At 44.8% G+C, this 20,301-nt stretch overlaps 2 protein-coding genes and 2 pseudogenes across 4 annotated transcripts in view; 1 reads left to right on the top strand and 3 right to left on the bottom strand.

Moving 5' to 3' along the window:
* Nucleotides 1-20,301, bottom strand: part of LOC119843336 (butyrophilin subfamily 1 member A1-like) — a 1,931,986-nt gene that overhangs the window by 1,856,711 nt on the left and 54,974 nt on the right. The window lies entirely within an intron of this gene.
* LOC119843350 overlaps nucleotides 1-20,301 on the bottom strand; it is a 389,996-nt pseudogene that overhangs the window by 357,529 nt on the left and 12,166 nt on the right.
* Nucleotides 1-20,301, bottom strand: part of LOC119843304 — a 218,056-nt pseudogene that overhangs the window by 185,602 nt on the left and 12,153 nt on the right.
* LOC119843360 (zinc finger protein 436-like) lies at nucleotides 3,372-6,869 on the top strand. 3 transcript variants are annotated; one of them, XM_043497040.1, is made up of 2 exons: nucleotides 3,372-3,475; nucleotides 5,487-6,869. In XM_043497040.1, exon 2 carries the CDS (start codon nucleotides 5,700-5,702, stop codon nucleotides 6,555-6,557), a length of 858 nt encoding a protein of 285 aa, XP_043352975.1. In that variant the 5' UTR covers nucleotides 3,372-3,475; nucleotides 5,487-5,699; the 3' UTR covers nucleotides 6,558-6,869. The 3 variants fall into 3 exon arrangements, with proteins under 3 accessions (XP_043352975.1, XP_043352974.1, XP_038228530.1); XM_043497039.1 differs by having other exon boundaries at nucleotides 3,374-3,551; nucleotides 5,490-6,869; XM_038372602.2 differs by having other exon boundaries at nucleotides 3,374-3,551.

Here is a 20,301-nt window from a genome sequence, read left to right as displayed (position 1 = left end):
GCACATTCCTACGCAGAGCAGGTTTCAGAGTAGCAGCATTGTTAGTCTGTATTCGCAAAAAGAAAAGGAGGACTTGTGGCACCTTAGAGACTAACAAATTTATTAGAGCATAAGCTTTCGTGTAGCTCACGAAAGCTTATGCTCTAATAAATTTGTTAGTCTCTAAGGTGCCACAAGTACTCCTTTCTACGCAGAGCAGAATCCTACACTACACCTGAACTGATCCCAGGGATCGCGCCCCCCACCCCCCGAGCCACCTCCCAGTTGCTCCTGGGTCCTAGCGATAAACCCACCGCCGTGCAGCCCCCCTGCCCCAGACACTTGCCATCAGGGGCTCCATATAGAGGCAGCTTCTCTCAGCATTAAGGGGGCATCATGCAAAGAGGCCAATAGACTCATGAGCGGACAGACAGGAGAGGATTCCAGGGAGGGGGAGATGGGGCATATGTGGGGAGACTCCTGGTGCGTGGGGGTCTCAGTGCCATTCACCCAGTGTCACCCTGGTGCCCCACCTGTTTCGTGGGGGGAGTGCCAAGGTCACACCTGAGTGAGCAGTGGGGCAGCCAGCACCGCTCCTCCTCACTGCTGCAGTGTGGGACAGCCTCCTGACCCCACCCCCCTCCACATACACACACAAATTGGGCCCTAGACTCATGCCTAGATTGCCAGTGCCTTAATCTGGGTTTGACCTCACTTGATCCCTCCAGGATTGGGGTTTTGGAGAGGAGGGGAGTTGACTCATTAGCTGTGCCCAGCCCAGGCGGGGTCTTTCACTGGGCCAGAGAGAGAGAATAACTTTGTAGTCCATAGGGCACTTGGCTGGGAGGGTCCTGTCTCCTTCTTTAAAGACTCATCCAAAGTGCCACGGAAGGACACATTGAGGGAGTCCCACACCAGAAGATCCCATGGCCCACTGGTGAGAGCACTTTCCTAAGAGCTGTGGGGGACCCTGATCAAATCCTTTCTGCAGTGCAGGAATTGAACCTGGGCTTCCCACAGCCGGGTGACTGCTTGCACTCCTGGGCTGAATGTTTAAAGGAGGAATCCCCACCACAAACTCCTCTCTTCTGGCTAGGTGGAGCAAGGCGCCTGTCTAACTCACTTGCTCCCATAAGGAAAGAGCTTAGGAACCTGCCTTCCTTCCCAGCTGTGCATTCACAATCAGACATAGGTGCTGTGATGCCACTCAGGGCTGGGTGTTACCTTGCTGTCTCCAGCATGAGGGAGTCTTGCCTTTGCCAGCTGGGTGTTAGCACCTTAACACAACCAGCCTCTCAGCCACCATACCTCTCTCCCCTGGGCTACACCAGCGCTGCCTTTGCCCTCCAGGTGACAATAGATGAATGTACCCCAGCTCCAGCTTCCTTTCAAAGTGCCCCCTATGGTATCCAGCCCTTAATCACTGGATATCCACAGACGTCCCAGTTCTATTGTTCCCAGAAGAACAGCGTACCCTGGTTTACCAGTTTCACCATACACCACCATCCCAATGTCTCATGCAGCACTGGAGTCTGATGATAGTTTTTTTTAAAAAAGGCTTCTTAAGAAAAGAGATTCAAATAGAAACAAATGTGAGGTACTCCTGAGGGAATTCTGCTCCAAAAAATTACAAATTCTGCACCCAATATTTTAAAATTCTGCTGGGGAATCTCTTCCTTGTTCTCACTGCCTGTCTCATCACCTGTTGGGATAGGGAGTGAGAATCCAGACAAGACTCATTCTCTGTGCTGGGGAGAGAGGACAAAGAGAGGAACAGAAAAGAGAGGAAAACACCAGAACTGTCGGGTGGAGAAATTGCAGGTTTCAGAGTAGCAGCCGTGTTAGTCTGTATTCGCAAAAAGAAAAGGAGTACTTGTGGCACCTTAGAGACTAACAAATTTTTTAGAGCATAAGCTTTCGTGAGCTACAGCTCACTTCATCGGATGCATTGCAATGTAATGTAATGTAATGCATCCGATGAAGTGAGCTGTAGCTCACGAAAGCTTATGCTCTAAAAAATTTGTTAGTCTCTAAGGTGCCACAAGTACTCCTTTTCTTTTTGTGGAGAAATTGGAGTCTGTCTTCATGTCCCATCCAGACAGCCGAGGGGAAGCAAAGGCAGGGAGGGGGTTCCTAACAGCTGTCGGCCCGGATGGGTGTGAAACTGTGTGTGACATCTGCCATGAAGATATGACACCTGCTAGTTACAACCCTGATGTGGAGAGATGAGGTGGAACTGGGGAATCCCGCTCATAACATTTCTGGAGGCATCTGGCACTAATCAGAGGGTTTCTCTATCAATTTCATTGGCACTTCGCCTGTGCAAGTGCCTTTCCTAGCTTTCCTCAGCGCGCTGGAGATTGGGGACCATCAGCTCTTCCCCTTGTTCTAGCTGGGTGATCAGGTCAGGTTCGGGAATGGGGTTGAAATCAGGATGCATCATGTTTGATTAGTTTGTCAGAGGAACATTCCTTGATTTGCCTTGGCCCCGCGCTATGCTGGGAGGGGGACATGGAATCTGAATGCGTCTGAACAGAGGGAACATGGTCACTGAGCAGCAGATGTCTGTTTAGGTGTGGGGGGGGGTTGCACCCTCAGGAGGGGCACTTTCTGTGTCCCCTGTGACCGGGGGAGCTGGCTCTCCCCACCTACCCCCCGCAGCCGGAGGGCCTGGTCCTCCCTGATGCATGCAGCCCTGGGGCCGGTGGAGTTTGCTCCTCCCAGCAGCCAGAGGAGCTGGATCTCCCTACCCCGGCCCCAGAGTTCTGTGCCCCACAGATTGGGGGATCCCATGTCCCTGCTTGCCCCCCCTTGTGCACAGTAATGGGTGCAGCCGTATTGTGCATTGAAGCATCCACCTCAATGTGGGATGGAAAGGGGGTGACTTCAATATCCCAGGGAGAGCTACAAGGGGATTTCTATGGGGATTGAGGATTGTTCCTGAGGGTCTCCAAAATCAAAGGGGACACAAGGCAATGGGGGCCTGGCCCGGGCAGTGCTTAATTTGTGCCAGGGCTGAGCCCCGGCACCTCTATGCTTGTTGCATCAGTTATGAATGAAAAAAAATTGCTTGAGCCCCCCAGCCCCTCTTTCATTACAAATTAAGCCCTGGATCTTGGCCCTAGAGAGGCTGCCCGGAGCTCTGTGCTGCACGGGAGACGTTTCTCAGTGGCACTGATCTGTCTGCCATTTGCTCTGCGGGTTTCTAGAGTTCAAGGGTGGAGAGAGAAGGGCTCTGGCCCCAGATCTTTCCTGGGCCAGGGCTGTGCTAGGTGAGGGGGCAGAGAGTTTCATTAGCTGCTGTATCCAGAGGGCTCTGGTTCTTGCTCGGGCAGGGAGGGGGAAGCTGTGTTTGCTCTGGCTCTGTTTATCTTCCTGGGTCAGGAGCTGCTGTCTCCTCCCTTGTCATCTGGGGAGGAACCAGCAGCTGCTGCTCCCCAGCCGGGCCTGTGCAGGGGAGAGACCTTCATTAAAGCTCCTTCTGGGCCCAGCCCAGGTGGGGATTTTTTGGAACTAGCCCCTGGGGCATCCCCAGGCTCTGCCAACACCAGCTCTTGAGCCGGAGACTCCAGGTGAGGGAGGGATGGGCAGGAAAGTGGCTGCACAAAGGGCCCCAGGAGACTCGGATCTGGCAGCTGTGTGAAGTTGCCTGGGAATTGATCTCTCCTTTGCAGCACCCCTTTGTGGGGAATCTGCTCGGGGGGGGGGGAAACTGGGGGATTCAGGAGGGGAAACAGGGAAGGGGAGACTGGAACGGGCCCCACCCACTGGGTTTTCCCCTTTGTGTTTCTGGATTGTCAGAAAGGGAAGGGGGTGAATAAGGAGGCAGAAACGAAGGAAAAGCAGTGAGGGGAATGGGGAGGGTGTGTTTGTGGAAGGGTGGTTATTCTTCCTTTAAAAACCAAACCCATTACTTCCCACCCATCTGCCCTCCCCGCCCTGGGGTCCCCCCCCCACTTGAATTCCACAGAAATCTCTTCACTATTCAGCTGCTGACAGGGATGTTTCCTGCAGCAAATACATCCCAGCTACAAGGAGGCAGGGTCCTGTGTTAACAAACAGTGCAGTATGTGATTCTAGCATTAGAGATTGTATTACAGTATAATGTAATATACTGTATTCGCTGGACGAAATTGATATTCCCCAGATCCCTTAATTCTGGCACAGCCTAGCTGTGAGTGTTGGACTTTGCAACCTTAATAACATTTTCTTAATGTAGTTTTTGAGGGTAATATAGAAAAAAAAAAACCCCTCCAATTCTGATACTTCTCTTTATAATTATCTTCTCTGGCCACTTTTCTCTCCAATAATCAACCGTTGCTGGACCATCCTTCAGATTTTTGCCCTTATTGAATTTGGATATAAAATCCTATCTGATTTTGATCCGTTTCTCTCTATACATTATTATTATTATTATTTTATTATTAATCTGTGTAAATATTGCTTTTTATTTTCATCTGCATATGCGTTATTAATATAAAAAACCTATCAGATTTTGCTGGTTTTTTTGTTTAATTAGTGAAGATATGTAAATTTTCATAGATTTGCCTCATTTTCTTGCTCACTTATCAATCCTGATAAAAAAAAAATCTCAGTATGTTTTTCCACCTCTAATTATTGAATTATAGACAATTCCCTCAGTTTGCAGAACTATTGCCACAAATTATTGACTTGATTACAGGGAGAAAATATCAGGTACTTAACATTTCTTTTAGCTAGCGGAGAAAGGCATAACAAGAACTAATGGCTGGAAGTTAAAGCCGGACAAATTCTGATTAGAAATAAGGCCCAAATTTTTAACATTATTAGCCAAAGGTTTTAGTACTCCTGCAATGTTGGGAGACCCATATTCAAATCCCTTCTCCATATCCCAAGCAAGTGCGTTAGCCGCTGGGGTAAAGGTTATAAAGAAGGCACCACTCTCTTCTCTTCTGGCCATTTTGTGAAAGGTACCTTGGCTCCTCCACACTTTTGAGAGGTGTGGGGGGACAAACTATTTGGGGAGTTCAATCACATTCACAAATAGTTTCAGGTCAACTGAAACTATGTTCTTCAGCAAATAAACTCTGGCCAAAAAATTTAACCCAGCTCTATTTGTGAACAGATTCCCCCAGTTCTGCTTCACCTCCATCCAACCAGAGTTGAACCAGTAGGTGTCATCATGCACTCATGAACTTGTCTCTCTCCCCAGCGGAAGTTGGTCCAATAAAAGATGTTACCTCACCCACCTTGTTTCTCTAATACCCTGGGACCAACACAGCTACACTGCACTGCATACATCATATACTTCTGGCTTCCCACCTGTCCTAACTGACAGCTGGCAGGAGTTCCCGCCCTGACTTCGTTTCCCCTTGAGTGTTTGGATGGGATGAGGAGGCAGAATCTAATTCCTCAGTCTCCTAAACAGTTATTATGTTGTGTTTCTGCTCTTTGCTGTATTCCTTTCTTTCCAGCCCAGGCAATGACTGCTCTCTGGATTCTCTCTCTCTCTCTCTCTCTCTCTCCAGAAGGTGATGGGACAGTGAGTGAGAACGAAGGAGGAGAATCCTCAGCAGAAAATCCTCAGCAAGTGTAACTGCACGGGACGTTATCAAGAAGAACTGAAGGGAATTTCTTCCAGAGTCTTAAGAGAGGCAGCTAGGAAAAAGGTGGATAAATCTATTTGTTGTGGGAGAGGCTGTGGGAATCTCAAGGAAATTACAGCCGAGCAAGGAATCCAAATGGGAGAGAGAAAAAACACATCCACTGAGTTTGGGAAAAGTTTTAATGACAGCTCACACCTTCCTAGACATCAGAGAACGCTCATGGGGGAAAGACCGTTCAAGTGCTCGGACTGTGGGAAAAGCTTCAGTCTGAGCTCAAACCTTCTTACCCACCAGAGAACCCACACGGGAGAGCGACCCTATAAATGCTTAGACTGTGGGAAAAGTTTCAGCCTGAGCTCAAACCTTCTTACACACCGGCGACACCACACAGGAGAGCGACCCTATAAATGCTTGGACTGCGGGAAAAGTTTCATTCAGAGCTCTGATCTTATTTCACATCAAAGACTCCACACAGGAGAGAGACCCTATAAATGCCTTGACTGCGGGAAAAGTTTTATTCAGAGCTCGCACCTTATTAGACATCAGAGTCTCCATTTAGGAGAGAAACCCCATAAGTGCCTCATCTGTGGGAAAAATTTCACTCAGAAGTCACACCTTATTAGACACCAGGGAATCCACACAGGAGAGGAGCCCTGTAAGTGCCCTGACTGTGGGGAAACATTTGTTCAGAGCTCACAGCTTATTGTGCATCAGAGAATCCATACGGGAGAGAAACCTTTTAAATGCTTGGACTGTGGGAAAACCTTCAGTCGGAGTTCCCACCTTATTGTACATCAGAGAACCCACACAGGAGAGAAGCCGTATAAATGCTTTGACTGTGGGAAAAGTTTTAGTGTCAACTCAAACCTTATTACGCATCAGAGGATCCACACCGGAGAGAGGCCCTATAAGTGTCTGGACTGTGGGAAAAGTTTCCAGCGGAGCTCACATCTTATTAAACATCAGAAAATCCACACGGCAAAGAAGACCTGAATGTGGGTGACTCTTCACTTGGGGCTATGATCATAATAGGCTTCTGCAAATCCATACAGGATAGAGACCTCCTAAAGATCCTCTGTGTGGCAAATGTTTCAAGCAGAGTTCACATCATATTGGACATGAGAGACTCCACACAGCAGAGAAATTGTAGTGGGCTGCCAGCCTCTGTTGTTGTTAGCTTTCTGTTTAATGCTTGTCTCTTCTAAGTGCTCTAAAACTTGCATGATTATTCAGATTGCTCTGATATTTGGTGTACCCCATGGGTTCATGTGGAAGGGTTAGTGAACTAAAATTGGGGTCACTTGATTATGGAGTTCCTGAGATACAGACCCCTGACTACAGCTTCTTTTTGCAAAGTTGAGCGGTTCCACCAATGTTTTTTTGCCCAGATCTGGGGATTTGTCACAGGGTTCGAGGCTGCATCACCTCTGACTCTGTAACTCTGAGAGCCTCACAATGCTTTGCTACTGTAACTCCCTTCCTGGGACGGTCACAGTCAGCAACAAGCATGCAGGTCACAGCTTGAGTGTCTGCGTATAACTGCCACCCTGGTCCAGCCACTCTGACCCCAGCAACACAGCAGTCACGCGCCCTGCTCTCTACCAGCCGGGGTTACCACCGGCAGGGTGACCCCAACACACTCCCAGTCCCGAATTTTCCCCAAACTGTGTGCTCTGCAATGCCCAATGTCAAACAAATTTATTAACAAAAGGTCATAGGTTAAGTGATGCCAACTAACAGGAATAAAAATAGAGATGGTTACAAGCAAATGAAAGTGAAAATTTGCATCTAAAAGTTGAAAACTGAATCTATAGAGGTACAGGCTTTATTCAAGATGGTTTCTCTCAGCAATCTTCCTTCTTGCCAGCCAGAGCTGACTTTCTCTTAGTCAGGATCTTCTGCAGAAGCCCAAGGGGCTGGCTTCCCTTGTCCTTCTGGGTGAAAGACCTTTGCCTCTTGATTTTTTACCTATTTTCAGTTCCCAGAGACTTCAACCCCCGCCCCTTTGGTTGGAGGGACCAACTTTCTCAGCTCGCAAGAGTGCTGTTCCTTTGTGTCTATCTAATGAGGGATCCCAAAGACGGCTTCTGTCCTTGCTTATGTTTTCCAAATTTCAATGACCTTGCTTCAAGAGGCAGGATGACCTCATGATCTACTTCCCTTTCTATGGACTTCCCAACCCCCTGCTGATTTCTATGTAAATGGGGCTTCCATTGTTTTTGGTTAAACCTTGCATTTAGGATGACCAGATGTCCTGATTTTATAGGGACAGTCCTGATATTTGGGGCTTTGTCTTATATAGGCATCTATTACCCCCCACCCCGTCCCAATTTTTCACACTTGCTGTCTGGTCACCCTACTTGCATTTCACCTTTCATTGCAGCCAGGTAGATAGTTGCCATCTCTCCTATGTGTTTCTCCCTGTCTGGCCACAGACTTTAAAGCATAATATCATTAGGTGTCCATATTTCCTCATATAGTGTTAATATGGACCTTTCATAATGCTATTAATCACCAGTGTGTCATTAGTTTTCTGAAAAGACCTCACTCTATATACTTCTATAAGTACAGTAATATTGTATCCAATCAGTTGATTCAATTGCTTATCACTTGAGGTTCAGCCCCTCCGACTTTATACACCAGTAAACCTTTGCAATATGTTCTCCTGAATGTTACTTGTCCAAGTAAAGTTTATGTGAGGAAGGCAACAACGTGTGGTGATGGAAGCTCCATGCTGGGTTTTTTCCCCCTGCTGGTATAAGCTAAAATTCAAATTATTCTGTTCCCTGCAATCTCTTTCTTCAGATGTCTAGATAGTCCCATTTATAGGTAAATTGAGGTAAACACACATTCCTTTGTTTAGGACAGACCTATGTCACACCTTTACCAAAGCAAGGCTGTCTGGTCTTGAACATGTTCTAGTAACATCATACGGGGGGAAACTCATAAGTTTACATATAGTGTTGCTACGTACATTTCACCGTGGTATGGTTGAGCAGCAAGTGATTTGTTTTTAAATGATACCTCACAAGGCCTATTTTGTGCAAAGATTGTTGCAATAGTGCAGCGGGGTGTGTGTACCTGGATGTTTTGGGTCACAGGGTCAAACCCTGGCTCTGATCTGGGCACAGGGATCTCCGGGGCTGGAGCACCCATGGGAAAAAAATAGTGGGTGTATTTAGCGGCGGGTAGGAGGTGCTCAGGAGGGGGCAGAGCTGGGGCGTAGCAGGGTGGGAACAGGCGGAGTGAGGACAGGGTGTTGGGGAAGGGGCGGAGTGGGGCGGGGCCTTGGGGCAGCGCGGGGGTGGAAGCACCCAATCAGAAAAATGAAAGTCAGCGCCGGTGCTAGCACTGCACATGCATCACAGCTAATGCATGGCATCTACTGTCCCTTTAAAAATTATGTTGGCAAGAGAGCTAGGCTTCAAGTTAGTCACTGACCTAACACTCATGAGTTAAACTGATTACACTGAGCATGCCCAGAAAAGGCAGCGAACAGGCTTTTGAGTGTACCATTTCTCATGAAGTTGAATAGCTCAAGGGCATGTGTAGTTGCCACTGTTCAACCCAACCTTCAGCCAGTGGTAGCTTGTATCCAATCTAGGGCTAAACTCTGTCTTTCTTGGGGGACAAGGCAGATGAGATAATACGTTTTATTGGACCGACTTCCCTTGATGAAAGAGACAAGCTTTCAAGCCACACAGAGCTCTCCTGCAGGGCTGGGAAAGGTACTCCGAGCATCACAGCACAATGCAAGGTGGAACAGATTGTTTAGCATAAGTACAGGTTTCAGAGTAGCAGCCGTGTTAGTCTGTATTCGCAAAAAGAAAAGGAGTAAATTTGTTAGTCTCTAAGGTGCCACAAGTACTCCTTTTTTTTTAGCATAAGTAGTTAGCACATATTGTAAGTGACCATTCAAGGCAGACCATTACCACCTCAGCAGGCAGGACAAAAAAAGAGGGGTAGCGGGTTACAGTTTGTCCTAATAAGTCATAAATCCAGTGTGTCTGTTCAGTCCTTGATTTTAGGTGTCTTGCAGTTATGAATTTAAGCTCCCCGGCTTGTCTTTTGAAAGTGTTGGGCAGGTTTGCTTTGAGGATGGGGACTAAGAGGTCAGATATGGAGTGATCACTTTGTGAAAAGTGTTCACCTCTTTTGTCTTTTAGCATTTTTCTGTGTGAGTTCATTCGAGAGTGTAGTGATTGTCTTGTTTCACCCACCTAGTTGTTAGTGGGGGAGTTATTTTGGGGAAGTGTCATCAAGCTACTTTTTAGAAGTACAATAAATTAGACACACGATTGCTTGTTGAGAGGGAAAGGGAATTTGGGGACAGAGGTGATGGGTGGGAGAGGGGTTTGGGGCTGCAGTGACTCGGGGGAGAGGGGCTATGGGACCAATGACTGTTGAGGCAAGTTTGTATCAGCATTTGATAATTAAGAGAATATGAGGAAAACTCTGAGAAAATTTACACAAATTGGCTATCGAGACAGGGAAAAAAGCAAAATCTGAAAGGTTTGGTATTGATAGTGGGCATTTAGAGGAAAAATAAGCAATATTTGTGCATATATTAGTAATTCCTAAACAGAAAACTTTATCAACAGCTGTGGGGGTTTTATATTTAAATTCAGTATGTGACTTCAAGGGAGAATAGCGAGAGATTATGCAGCCATATTTGAATACTGGAGAGAAAAAAGCCAAGAACGGAGGGGATTATAGCTACACATTAGCTAATTATATAGAAGAACAGAAAAAACAGGTGGGCTTTATATTAACATTACCCTCAACCTGTTACATTAAAAGGTAGTTCTTAAGGCTGAAAAGTCAAGCAGTTTCCAGTTAGGCAGTGCCAGAATCAAGGATGTGTGGGCAAAATTATTTCTTTTCCCTTTTGTCTTGGCATTAGGATATAATCTCTCATGACAAGTTCACATGCTACTGTGTTCATTAGCACAGGACATCTCTGCTGGAGCAAACATGTCCCTGTCAGCTCTTAAAACTGGGAAGATTTACCCATCTCTGTGGAATTCAAGCTTGTTCCCGGGGAAGCCATGGGGTCAGATTAGTAGATGAATAATCATACCCAAAACAAACACATTCTCCTCTCTGCTGTGTCACCATCTCTGCTCCATCTTAGTCATGGCAAAACACACTGACTCCCTTGAAAAAGCTGTGTGTGGTGTTAGTTACATTTTCTCTGTGTGGGCCACAAATTGTGCCTTTGCCCTTTCTGCTTGTCGTTTTGAACAATTTAAAACTGAAATCCATGTTTCTGAAGCTTTACTGGAGTCGGGAAACGGGCGTGGATGTGAACTGTCGACTCAGAGAAGTCATAAAACTTATCACAAAAAAATCACCCTTCGGTTCAAGGGTCACTCTGTACAGAAATCTTCATGTTCCGACTGAAGTCGGGAGAAAATACTGACAGAATCAGCCCACAGCAAGTAGGACACAACTTGTTCCCAGGTCACAGGATGCCTCTGATATTAAGCCAGGAAGTGATTGTAAGTCTGGCAGTCCCTGGGATGGGAATGTTAGACTGTTCAGCATCTAACACAGCACAGCCAGGCCTGATCGACACACACACCTGTAACTGGCACAACTATATGGGTTTAATTCACCCCATTAGTTATTTCAGTACAAATCAGTATGTGTCTGAGATACACTCGTTTCACATGAAGAACAGCCTAAATTTGTTTCTTTTCATATTCATCACCCACTTTATCTTCCCCCTGCCTTTTCTTTCCATTCCCTTTTTATTTCTCTACCCCCTTCCCCTCGCATTCCTTCTCCTCACCCTACATAGGTCAAACTTCCTTATTTTCTCATCTTTCCTCTATTCCTTTTCCCACCCCCTCCTTTTTCTGCACCTTCTGCTTCTGTGCTGGAGAGCAGCTGATAGCAGGTCAGGCAGGGGCCTTTCATTATCAGCAAAATCACTTCTGATTCAGAGCAGAAGGCAGAGATAACAGAAGCCCAGCTCCTAGCTGCCATGGCTTCAGGGACTTCTGAACAGGGACTCCAAGAGGAAACCAAATGTCCCATCTCCAGAAACTATTTCACGGAGCCGGTAAGCATAGACTTTGGGTGCAACTTCTGCCAGGGCTACATCTCTCAGCACTGTGACACATGGACAAAAGGGGACTATGACCCGTTGTGCTGTCCCATGTGCAGAACCCGGATCCAGAAAGAGAATCTCTGAATTGACTGGGACCTGGCAAGATTAGTAGAAATCTATTGAAATAAAAGATTTTGTTTCAATATTGCCTTTATTCCTTTTATTGTATTATATAAAATAAAATGTTAAACAAAGGTCATTTTGAAACAAAAAATCAAAATGTTTTGTTCCGTAAGTATCAAAAGGCATTTTAACATTAATGAAATGCTGTGTTTAATTTTTTTTCTAAACTAAGTTTTGTTGAAATCGACACACTCCCATGGAAAGTTCAGATATCGATGACACGGTATTTTCTGAAGAAAAAACATTTTGTCTCTCAATTTTCAAACAGCTCGACTTGATGTTTCCCCATCATCAGATATTTTACCAAAAATTTTTCCTGTGTGCATCTAACATAGCTAGAAAATTGTAATGGTAGTTGTGAATGACAATGTGTCCTTCATTGCCAGTCTATAACTGGGCAGATGGTCAGGGGAGCATCCTCTTTAGATCCATGTATACCTGGACTGAAGAAAGGCCAGAGTGTCCCACGGAAGTTATATTTGAAAGTGTAGATATGGGAGTCATCAGATAAATTGTAAAATGAGAGCTCTCCTGCCTCATAGTCCAGAAAAATTCCAACCCTTGTGGGTTTTGTTTCCAAGGTGATTGTTGTCCGAGGAGTGGAAAGGGCTTTGTATTCTCCATTCCACAACCTTATGGCCCAGTATCCATGTTCAGGTGCTATACTTTTGTACCTCTCCCTGTTTTCTGATTCAGCACAAACCCCCAAGTGCCACATAGTCTTGTTCTTAAGCTCCACTTCCCAATAATGTCTCCAGGAGTTAAATCTCTCAGAGCCCAGGATACAGCGATAAGCTGCACATTTCACACTTTTGAGGTCCTTTGACACCCAGTGTTCAGGATGTGCTGTTTCTTGATCCAGAGTCACATTCACTGGAAGGAGGAAAGAGAGAGTTTTCCTTTTGGTGTAGATAATCCAAAAACATATTTAATAATATTTACATATTCACACCTAGTCATTTTAAATATGTTATTCCTTTAAGTTAATAACATCTGGGAAGCCATCACATTCTATCCAGCCCATGTTCATTTTATCATAAAAGTAGTAGAGTTTCAGTATCTTTGTGTAGAAAAATTACAAGTTAAATGATCAGGTTTATAAGCATATTATTATTGGTTTGAATGTCATCATGATTCCTTACACTTGCCCAAAGGTGCTGACTCTATGGGTGCTCCGGGGCTTGAGCACCCATGGGAAAAAATAGTGGGTGATCAGCACCCATCAGCCACCTGCCGATCAGCTGTTTGGTGACATGCAGGAGGTCTGGAGGGAGGGAGAGGAGCAGCCACAGGAACAGGAAGAAGTGGAGCGAGGGCAGGGCATGCTCGGGAGAGGGGGTGGAGTGGGGCTGGGAAGAGGTGGGGTGGGGTGGAGCAGGGGTAGGAAGAGGCAGAGCGAGGGTGGGGCCTTGGGGGAAGGGGCAGGGCCGAGCAGTGGTGGAGCACCCCCGGGGAAAGCTGAAAGCAGGCATCTTTGCACCAGAAGTTCATAAGTAGTGTTTCGTTGTCCTGGATCTAGAGAAAGAGGTCTTTAAACCCATTTATCCCCTACAGGAAGGGCTATCTTCTCCCCCATCTCCTCCAGCCACCTCCTAAAGACAGGGAGTGGAAACATGATCAGGCATATTTTCATTAGCTATTTCTGGGAGGGAGTTATTTGTGGGTGGGGTATTTGGTGGGGGCATGGTGAGAAGATAGGAGTGTTTGGCAATTGCTCATTTATGGAGTGAGCATTTGGAATGGTATTTGCTCCTTTGATGGAAGGGGGGCTACTCGTTCAGTGTGGAGGGAATTGGTTTTGTTGTGTTTTGTTTTATCTTTAGATTTCTATTACAGGGATTGTGGTAGAACTGGTAGTTGGAGAAAGAGGGGTATTTGGGTACATTCAGCTGGGGTGACAAACCTATCTCTTTTGGATGGCTAATATTGTGCATGTAGAGAGGGTTGAGGGTAACGAGAGAGGTGAAAGTGATATCCCTGGTGTTAAGTGGAAGAGGGAATAGGAGGATATAATGACCCTCCTGTCCTAGGTGTGGATGAGAAACCTGCCAGAATGAGCTGGACAAATTTTCAAAAGAATTCCAGAGCCAATGTGATGAACTCTTGAAAATCTAGCCTTAAAAGCCAGAAATCACCTGCCTTGTCTCCCTGTGAACATCACTAAAGGAAATTCAGAGAATCCAAGCAGTCCTACAGAATCAGATCTCTCTATCCTTGGCTCACAGCAGCATTGCTCAAAGGTCTCAGTTATCCATATCAAGACCATCAAAACGGGGTGTAATAACCATCTCCTCGAAAAGCCTATTCTTCCCTCACCCTTCCCTTTACCAGACTGATAAAGTTATCTCCAGCTATGATAAGAAGAAGATAACTTACAGATAACATTTAAGGCCCAGAGTTACGTCCATCCCACATAAAATATGGAGTTGTCTCATTTTGTATGTTATTTACATCAAAGATGTTGAGAACGGTGGTTGTAGATATTTGCAGTAGCTCCTAGAGGAGCATTTATTAAAGCACCTAAATCATGGGTGTTTTAGTTGCACTGACACTAAGAATATAAGAACGGCCATATTGGGTCAGACCAAAGGTCCATCTAGCCCAGTATTCTATCTTCCGACAGTGGGCAACGCCAGGTGCCCCAGAGGGAATGAACAGAACACGTAAACATCAAGTGATCCATCCCCTGTTGCCCATTTCCACTTTCTGCCAAACAGAGGCTAGGGACACCACCCCTGCCCATCCTGACTAGATGAACTACTGTTTGAGTGCTAAGCTACATGTTAAGGTGGCTAAACATTCATAGCCAAATAACAGGTTTCAGAGTAGCAGCCGTGTTAGTGTGTAGTCGCAAAAAGAAAAGGAGTACTTGTGGCACCTTAGCGACTAACAAATTTCTTTGAGCATAAGCTTTCGTGAGCATCTGATGAAGTGAGCTGTAGCTCATGAAAGCTTATGCTCAGATAAATTTGTTAGTCTCTAAGGTGCCACAAGTACTCCTGTTCTTATAGCCAAATAAGAAAACAATTCTTTCAAGATGGTCTTGTTCTGAGGTGGGACAATATTTGAACCACAGAGGCAGGACACTTCAGATACAGGAGATCTCCCATCCAAATTTGGATTGGCTTGTGTTTTGGGGGTGCATGTGGGTGGATAATAGTTATGTCTAACAAGTCATGGATTTAAGCATGATTCTTCACATGGAAGAAGGAACTTAGACACATGTTCCCTTCTGAGGCCTCACTCTACTCAGATGGAATAAATTAGGGGCTACAGCACAGATCTCTGAATGCATCAGATTTCATAGAATCATAGAAGAGTAGGACTGGAAGGGAACTCTATAGGTCATCTAATCCAGTCCCCTGCACTAATGGCAAGGCTAAGAAGAATATTATCTAGACCACCTCTGGCAGATGTTTGTCTAACCTGCTCTTAAAAGCCTCCAATGATGGAAATTCCACAGCCTTCCTAGGCAATTTATTGTTTACAGTTAGGAAGTTTTTCCTAATGTCCAACTTAACCTCCCTTGCTGCAATTTAAGCCCATTGCTTCTTGTCCCATCTTCAGATGTTAACGAGAACAATTTTCCTCCCTCCCCCTTGTAACAACCTTTTATGTACTTGAAAACTGTTATGTCCCCTCTCAGTCGCCTCGTCTCCAGACTAAACAAACCCAGTTTTTTCTATCTTCCCTCATAGGTCATGTTTTCTAGACCCTTAATCTTTTTTGTTGCTCTTCTCTGGACTTTCTCCAATTTGTCCACCTCTTTCCTGAAATATGGCACCTAAAACTGGACACAATACTTCAGTTGAGGCCTAATCAGTGCGGAGTAGAGCGGAAGAATGACTTCTCGTACCTTGCTTACAACACTCCTGCTAATACATCCCAGCATGGTTTGGTTTTTTGCAAAAGTGCTACACTGCTGACTCATATTTCTGTTCCTCTGAGCTCTTTGTCCTGTTTATAATGTTAGGGTTTGGGCTAAACTCATAAAAGTTGGTGGGTCTAACAGCTGCCTCTCATTCAGTATCAATGGGAAAAGGAATTGAGCTCCTTTATGTAACCATGTAGCTGAAACAATAGCGTTTTCCACCAATAACACAAGCAAATGATATGGCCCAAGAGAAAGCACATGTGAGGCATATGTGGGCAGAAGGGTTTCAGTGGGTATTGTTTCAGTGGAGGTGTATGTGTGAGAGAAAGGCAGGAAGAACAAAGCAGTAACAGAGACAGATAAGAAGCAGAAAGTGACGGACACATCCTGAATAGACACTGGGAGTTTGGCCCAGGGAAAAAGCCTAGAGCAAAACTTTTGTGGACTGAATGTTAGCTGAAAGAGGCTTGGTACAGTGCAAAATGAAACTATTTCCTCTTGTTTGATTCTTCCTGTATTCAGGGATGCAAGGCTTTGTACAGTCTTTGTAAATAAACAGGATTGCATCAAAGAAATAGCTGACTCCAACATCAATTTTTCCTCCTAACAAACAACCTGCAGGACCCCAAATGTGGCTGACCACTCAGATCTAAAAGAGGTAAACAGTTACTTGCATTTTTATATGATCGCCTCTTACATCTCTCTTGAGAGCCAATACTTTTTTATCCTGCTAATTTTGAGAAGAAAAGGGAGCAGAGGTCTTTGAAAGAAAGGTATTTTGACATTGGTAACATGTCAATTTCAGTTACCTGCAAATCTTCTGGCTTTTCTGAGCACTGAAACAAAGGTACAAAAACAGCTGAAGACTTGTCCAAATACATGCAGTCTTAATATAATACAACTTGGTACCACTTTTATGGCCAGGAAAAAAATATTTGTTGAACCCAAATCAGAAATCTGAAAGCTACAAGCCTTACAAGAACACTGTGGTTTCAAACTATGGTGACTACCCATTTTTCTGAGTACTTTATCTCAAAAATGCCTTCTCTCAATAACCTCAAATACATTCATATTTCCTCTGCCCAAAGATTACGTATCCTAAGAGATAAAGCTAAAATACCCTTCACTTGATATATTAGAAAAGGGGAGAGAACCATGCTTATAATGGTCAGGAATATTCAGTCTTAACTGTGGAGTGGCTGCTTTTTCATAATAATAGAGGAAAATGGAACTTACCAAATCCTGCAAGATATTTTTCTGAAACAAACAAAAAACAAGACCTGAAATGAATAATGCTGGAAAGAAAGACACTCTAGCACTATGTCTCCTGCTATTTTTAATTAGTTACATTACCTAACATCTGATTTACTTGATAAGTGGTTAAAAGATACATTCACCCTTTTGCAGTGGGCCATCATTATTATGCATCGCTTAAATCAAAATAAGGTTTTAGTGTGCTTCAAGCAGTGCATGGGTCTGTGAGGTGACCTCTCTCCACAGAAGTCAATTTCACCTTCTAAGATTTCCAGTTGCTGAGATACAGTGTTCACATTTAAAAAGTGCATTCAGGTTTTACAGGTATTACTGGTTCCAGTGATATTCCCTATGCTGAAAATGGGGGATACCACTGACACAGGTAATGGCCAGATTCATTGCAATGCTTAACCTCTAGGTGCCCTGGTACCTTCAGGAATTCTGAGTTGAGTTTGAGGAAAGTTGCTCTGATAGTTTTAAAGTTATAAACGTTTATATCATATTCATTCCAGTGATGTCCTGGCTTATAAATAAAAAGGCTGTTCAATGAAAACTAAAGTCACAGCCTATCTCTCCTTAGGTGTACAGCTATGGAAAGAAAGCTGTGTCAGCAAATGTGTAATAAGCAGTTTCCGAAAGTGCATCCGAGCAGCAGAAGTCTAAATATACAGTCCAATGTAAAACTCTTTGAAATTTTTCAGCTTTTGATTTTACACTGATGTTTTTCATCAAAAACTCAAATTTTTACTAATACAGTAAAATATCTTGAAAAGGGTGTGCAAATTGTGCTTATTTGATTGATTTAACTAGCTGCAATCAGAATGTTTGATTTCTCTAATTTTTCTCTGTAATGTTTCTTCTCTATGAGGAAAACATTCACTTTTGGTTTACTTAAAAACACCTCTTCTACCAGAGATACAAAGATAAACTTTTATTATTTTTTCTTCATTTTAGAGACACATTTAGGTAAATGAAATTTACCTTTTTCTTTCTCCACTTGAAATCGTAGTTTATCTAGAGGAAGAAAAGAATGAAATACAAGATTCCATGTTGTATTTTTGGTGATATTCCTACTGTTATTTCATATAATTATGCTAAAATTATTAAAAACAATGTGAGACAGAAAGATTGAAAATCTTCTCCTATTAAAGACAAGATATTAAACTAGATGGGCACACATCTAATCCAGTATGTCCATTCCTGTTTCCTATGTTCCTATGAAATAAGGACAGACACAAGTTGATCTTTCTGTGGAAGCCCAATTACAATTTATCAAAATTAAAAACATACTAAAATAGACTTTTTTGATTTTTTCCCTAAAATCAAAACCATAAAGACCACTTGTACAAAGTCTCGTTCTAATAACTGTTTGCAGCGTTGCTCTCACAAGATGGGTTGGTCCAATAAAAGATATTACTTCACTCACCGTGTCATCACAGACATGGACCAACCCCACAAGTTTGGGGTATTTTTTTTACATAAGTAGGTTTTGTTATACTATTTACTGAAGCCTTCAACTTCTACTGTTCAGAGGATGTTCTTTTTGTGAAAATTTGACAGCCAATTGGCAATTAAATGGGTGATAGAGGGCCTCAGAGGGAGAGTGGTAGTCTTTGTCTCCTAGTTTGGTAATTGCGGTGTATTAGGACAGTGAAACCCCACAGCAGAGATTGATGGAATCTAGCCAGTGCTATTCTTGGCCTCCCTGGGAGTGTTTTCTGGTCTATGACCTTAGCCTGCAGATCAAACTATGGTAGGCTGTGTGGCCAAGTGACTTTCTGGAGAATGAGGTGACCAGAGGTGTCCAGAAGCTGGAATGCGTGACAGGGGATGGATCACTTGATGATTACTTGTTCTGTTCATTTCCTCTGAGGCACCTGGCACTGGCCACTGTCAGAAGAATTTAGAATTTGCTGCTTATCAGCTGGAGCAAGAAGCAGCCTATGGTTGGAAAATTGGCCATGGCCAACTCCTTGCTATAAGAATTATTCTTTGATTTCACTGCATTTATTAGCATTGATATAGTCAATAAATCTGTGGCCTATGTGCCATTCTTTCCAATCCGAGTGTGAGGACCCTCCTTATGTATCCTGGGTAAAGTCTCTTCTATCTGATCATTCAGATAAACCACTCCTGGGGCTACAGACTGAGCTTCTAGGAGGCTTTACTGAAAGGTTTACAAATGTAATGGCTACCAAATCCCTCTGACCACACTTCCCAGCATTCTTGGAGTCAGGAGTGTGGGCAATAGGGACTGAAACCCATGTTGAGGCCAGTAGCAAGGCATCTGCATAGGGTGACCATATGTCCTGTTTTGGCCAGGATAGTCCCTTTTTTAAGTGCTGTCCCGGCCGTCCCAACTTTTTTGACAAAAGTGTGAACTTGTCCCATTTGCTCAGTTGGCAAGAGCAAACAGGACAAATGCTCTGTTTTGTCAAAAAAGTGGGGTGTGGAGGAACAAGGGGGAGTGGTGATGCCAGCCCCGTACAGGGCTGGGGAGGGAGGCAGGCAGGCTTCTGCCGAGCAGCGACTCTAGGCCTGCCGGGGGGGGGGGGGTGTCAGGGTTTGGGTGAGTGGTTCAGGCCAGCCCTGCCTGGGGAGGGGGCCTTGGATGAGCAGCTTTGGGAAATATGGTCCCCATCTGCAGGGGCTGATCTGGACGAGCAGTCCGCTGGCCCAGTGCCACCAGTGCCGCACAGCTCCCGGCCCGGGGACAGCCTGACTTAAGTTTACACAGAGAGTTTAGGATCATTTCGGCTTTGAGTTCAGAAGGAAGCTGGGGGAGAGACAGTGCAGCTCAGAGAGCCCCTGCTAAACTCCCAGTCCCCCCGAATGGAGTCCTTGCTCCTCTGTGAGATCTAGCTGCATGGACCAGGCATTTCCAGCGCTGCAGTGACTGGCATCCAGCAGAGAGAGATCCGACACAGCGTCAGTTCCAGAGAGACAGCTGAGACTCCCGGAGAATTCCAGATCGAGAGAATACCTGAGGCTGGTTGGCATCTGGAGAGGACCCTGCCCCACCCAGGGGTGAAGATAAACTAAGGGAACTTTTATTTAAGCTGGCCGATACTACAGCGCTGCAACACTCCATCTTGGGACACCGAACCTCAGCCTGCAGTGTTGGGGAGGTGCCAGGGTGGGAGCTGGGGTTTGGAGGACTTTGTGAGTGCTCAGAGGCAAGGAAAAGGGTTGTTTATCAATGTTTATTAAGTATTAGTTAAACTTAACCCCTTCCTTCCCCACATCCTAATTTTCCTTTTCCCAATAATGTCCCCACCTGAGTTATGCTCTTATTTTGGGTGTGTTATGATGTTGCTAAGTTTGTTTTGTTTGCCTTGTTGTCCCCTGTGTACTAGGCTTTACATTCCTTG

This window comes from Dermochelys coriacea, chromosome 14 (genome assembly GCF_009764565.3).
Source record: "Dermochelys coriacea isolate rDerCor1 chromosome 14, rDerCor1.pri.v4, whole genome shotgun sequence".
Taxonomy (NCBI): domain Eukaryota; kingdom Metazoa; phylum Chordata; order Testudines; family Dermochelyidae; genus Dermochelys; species Dermochelys coriacea.
Note: the sequence above shows the minus strand (reverse complement) of the source record. Positions and strands in the feature narration are given on the sequence as shown.

Excerpts from the sequence above, each read along its gene's own strand:
- LOC119843360 (XM_043497040.1), top strand. The coding sequence starts at position 5,700 with ATGGGAGAGAGAAAAAACACATCCACTGAGTTTGGGAAAAGTTTTAAT.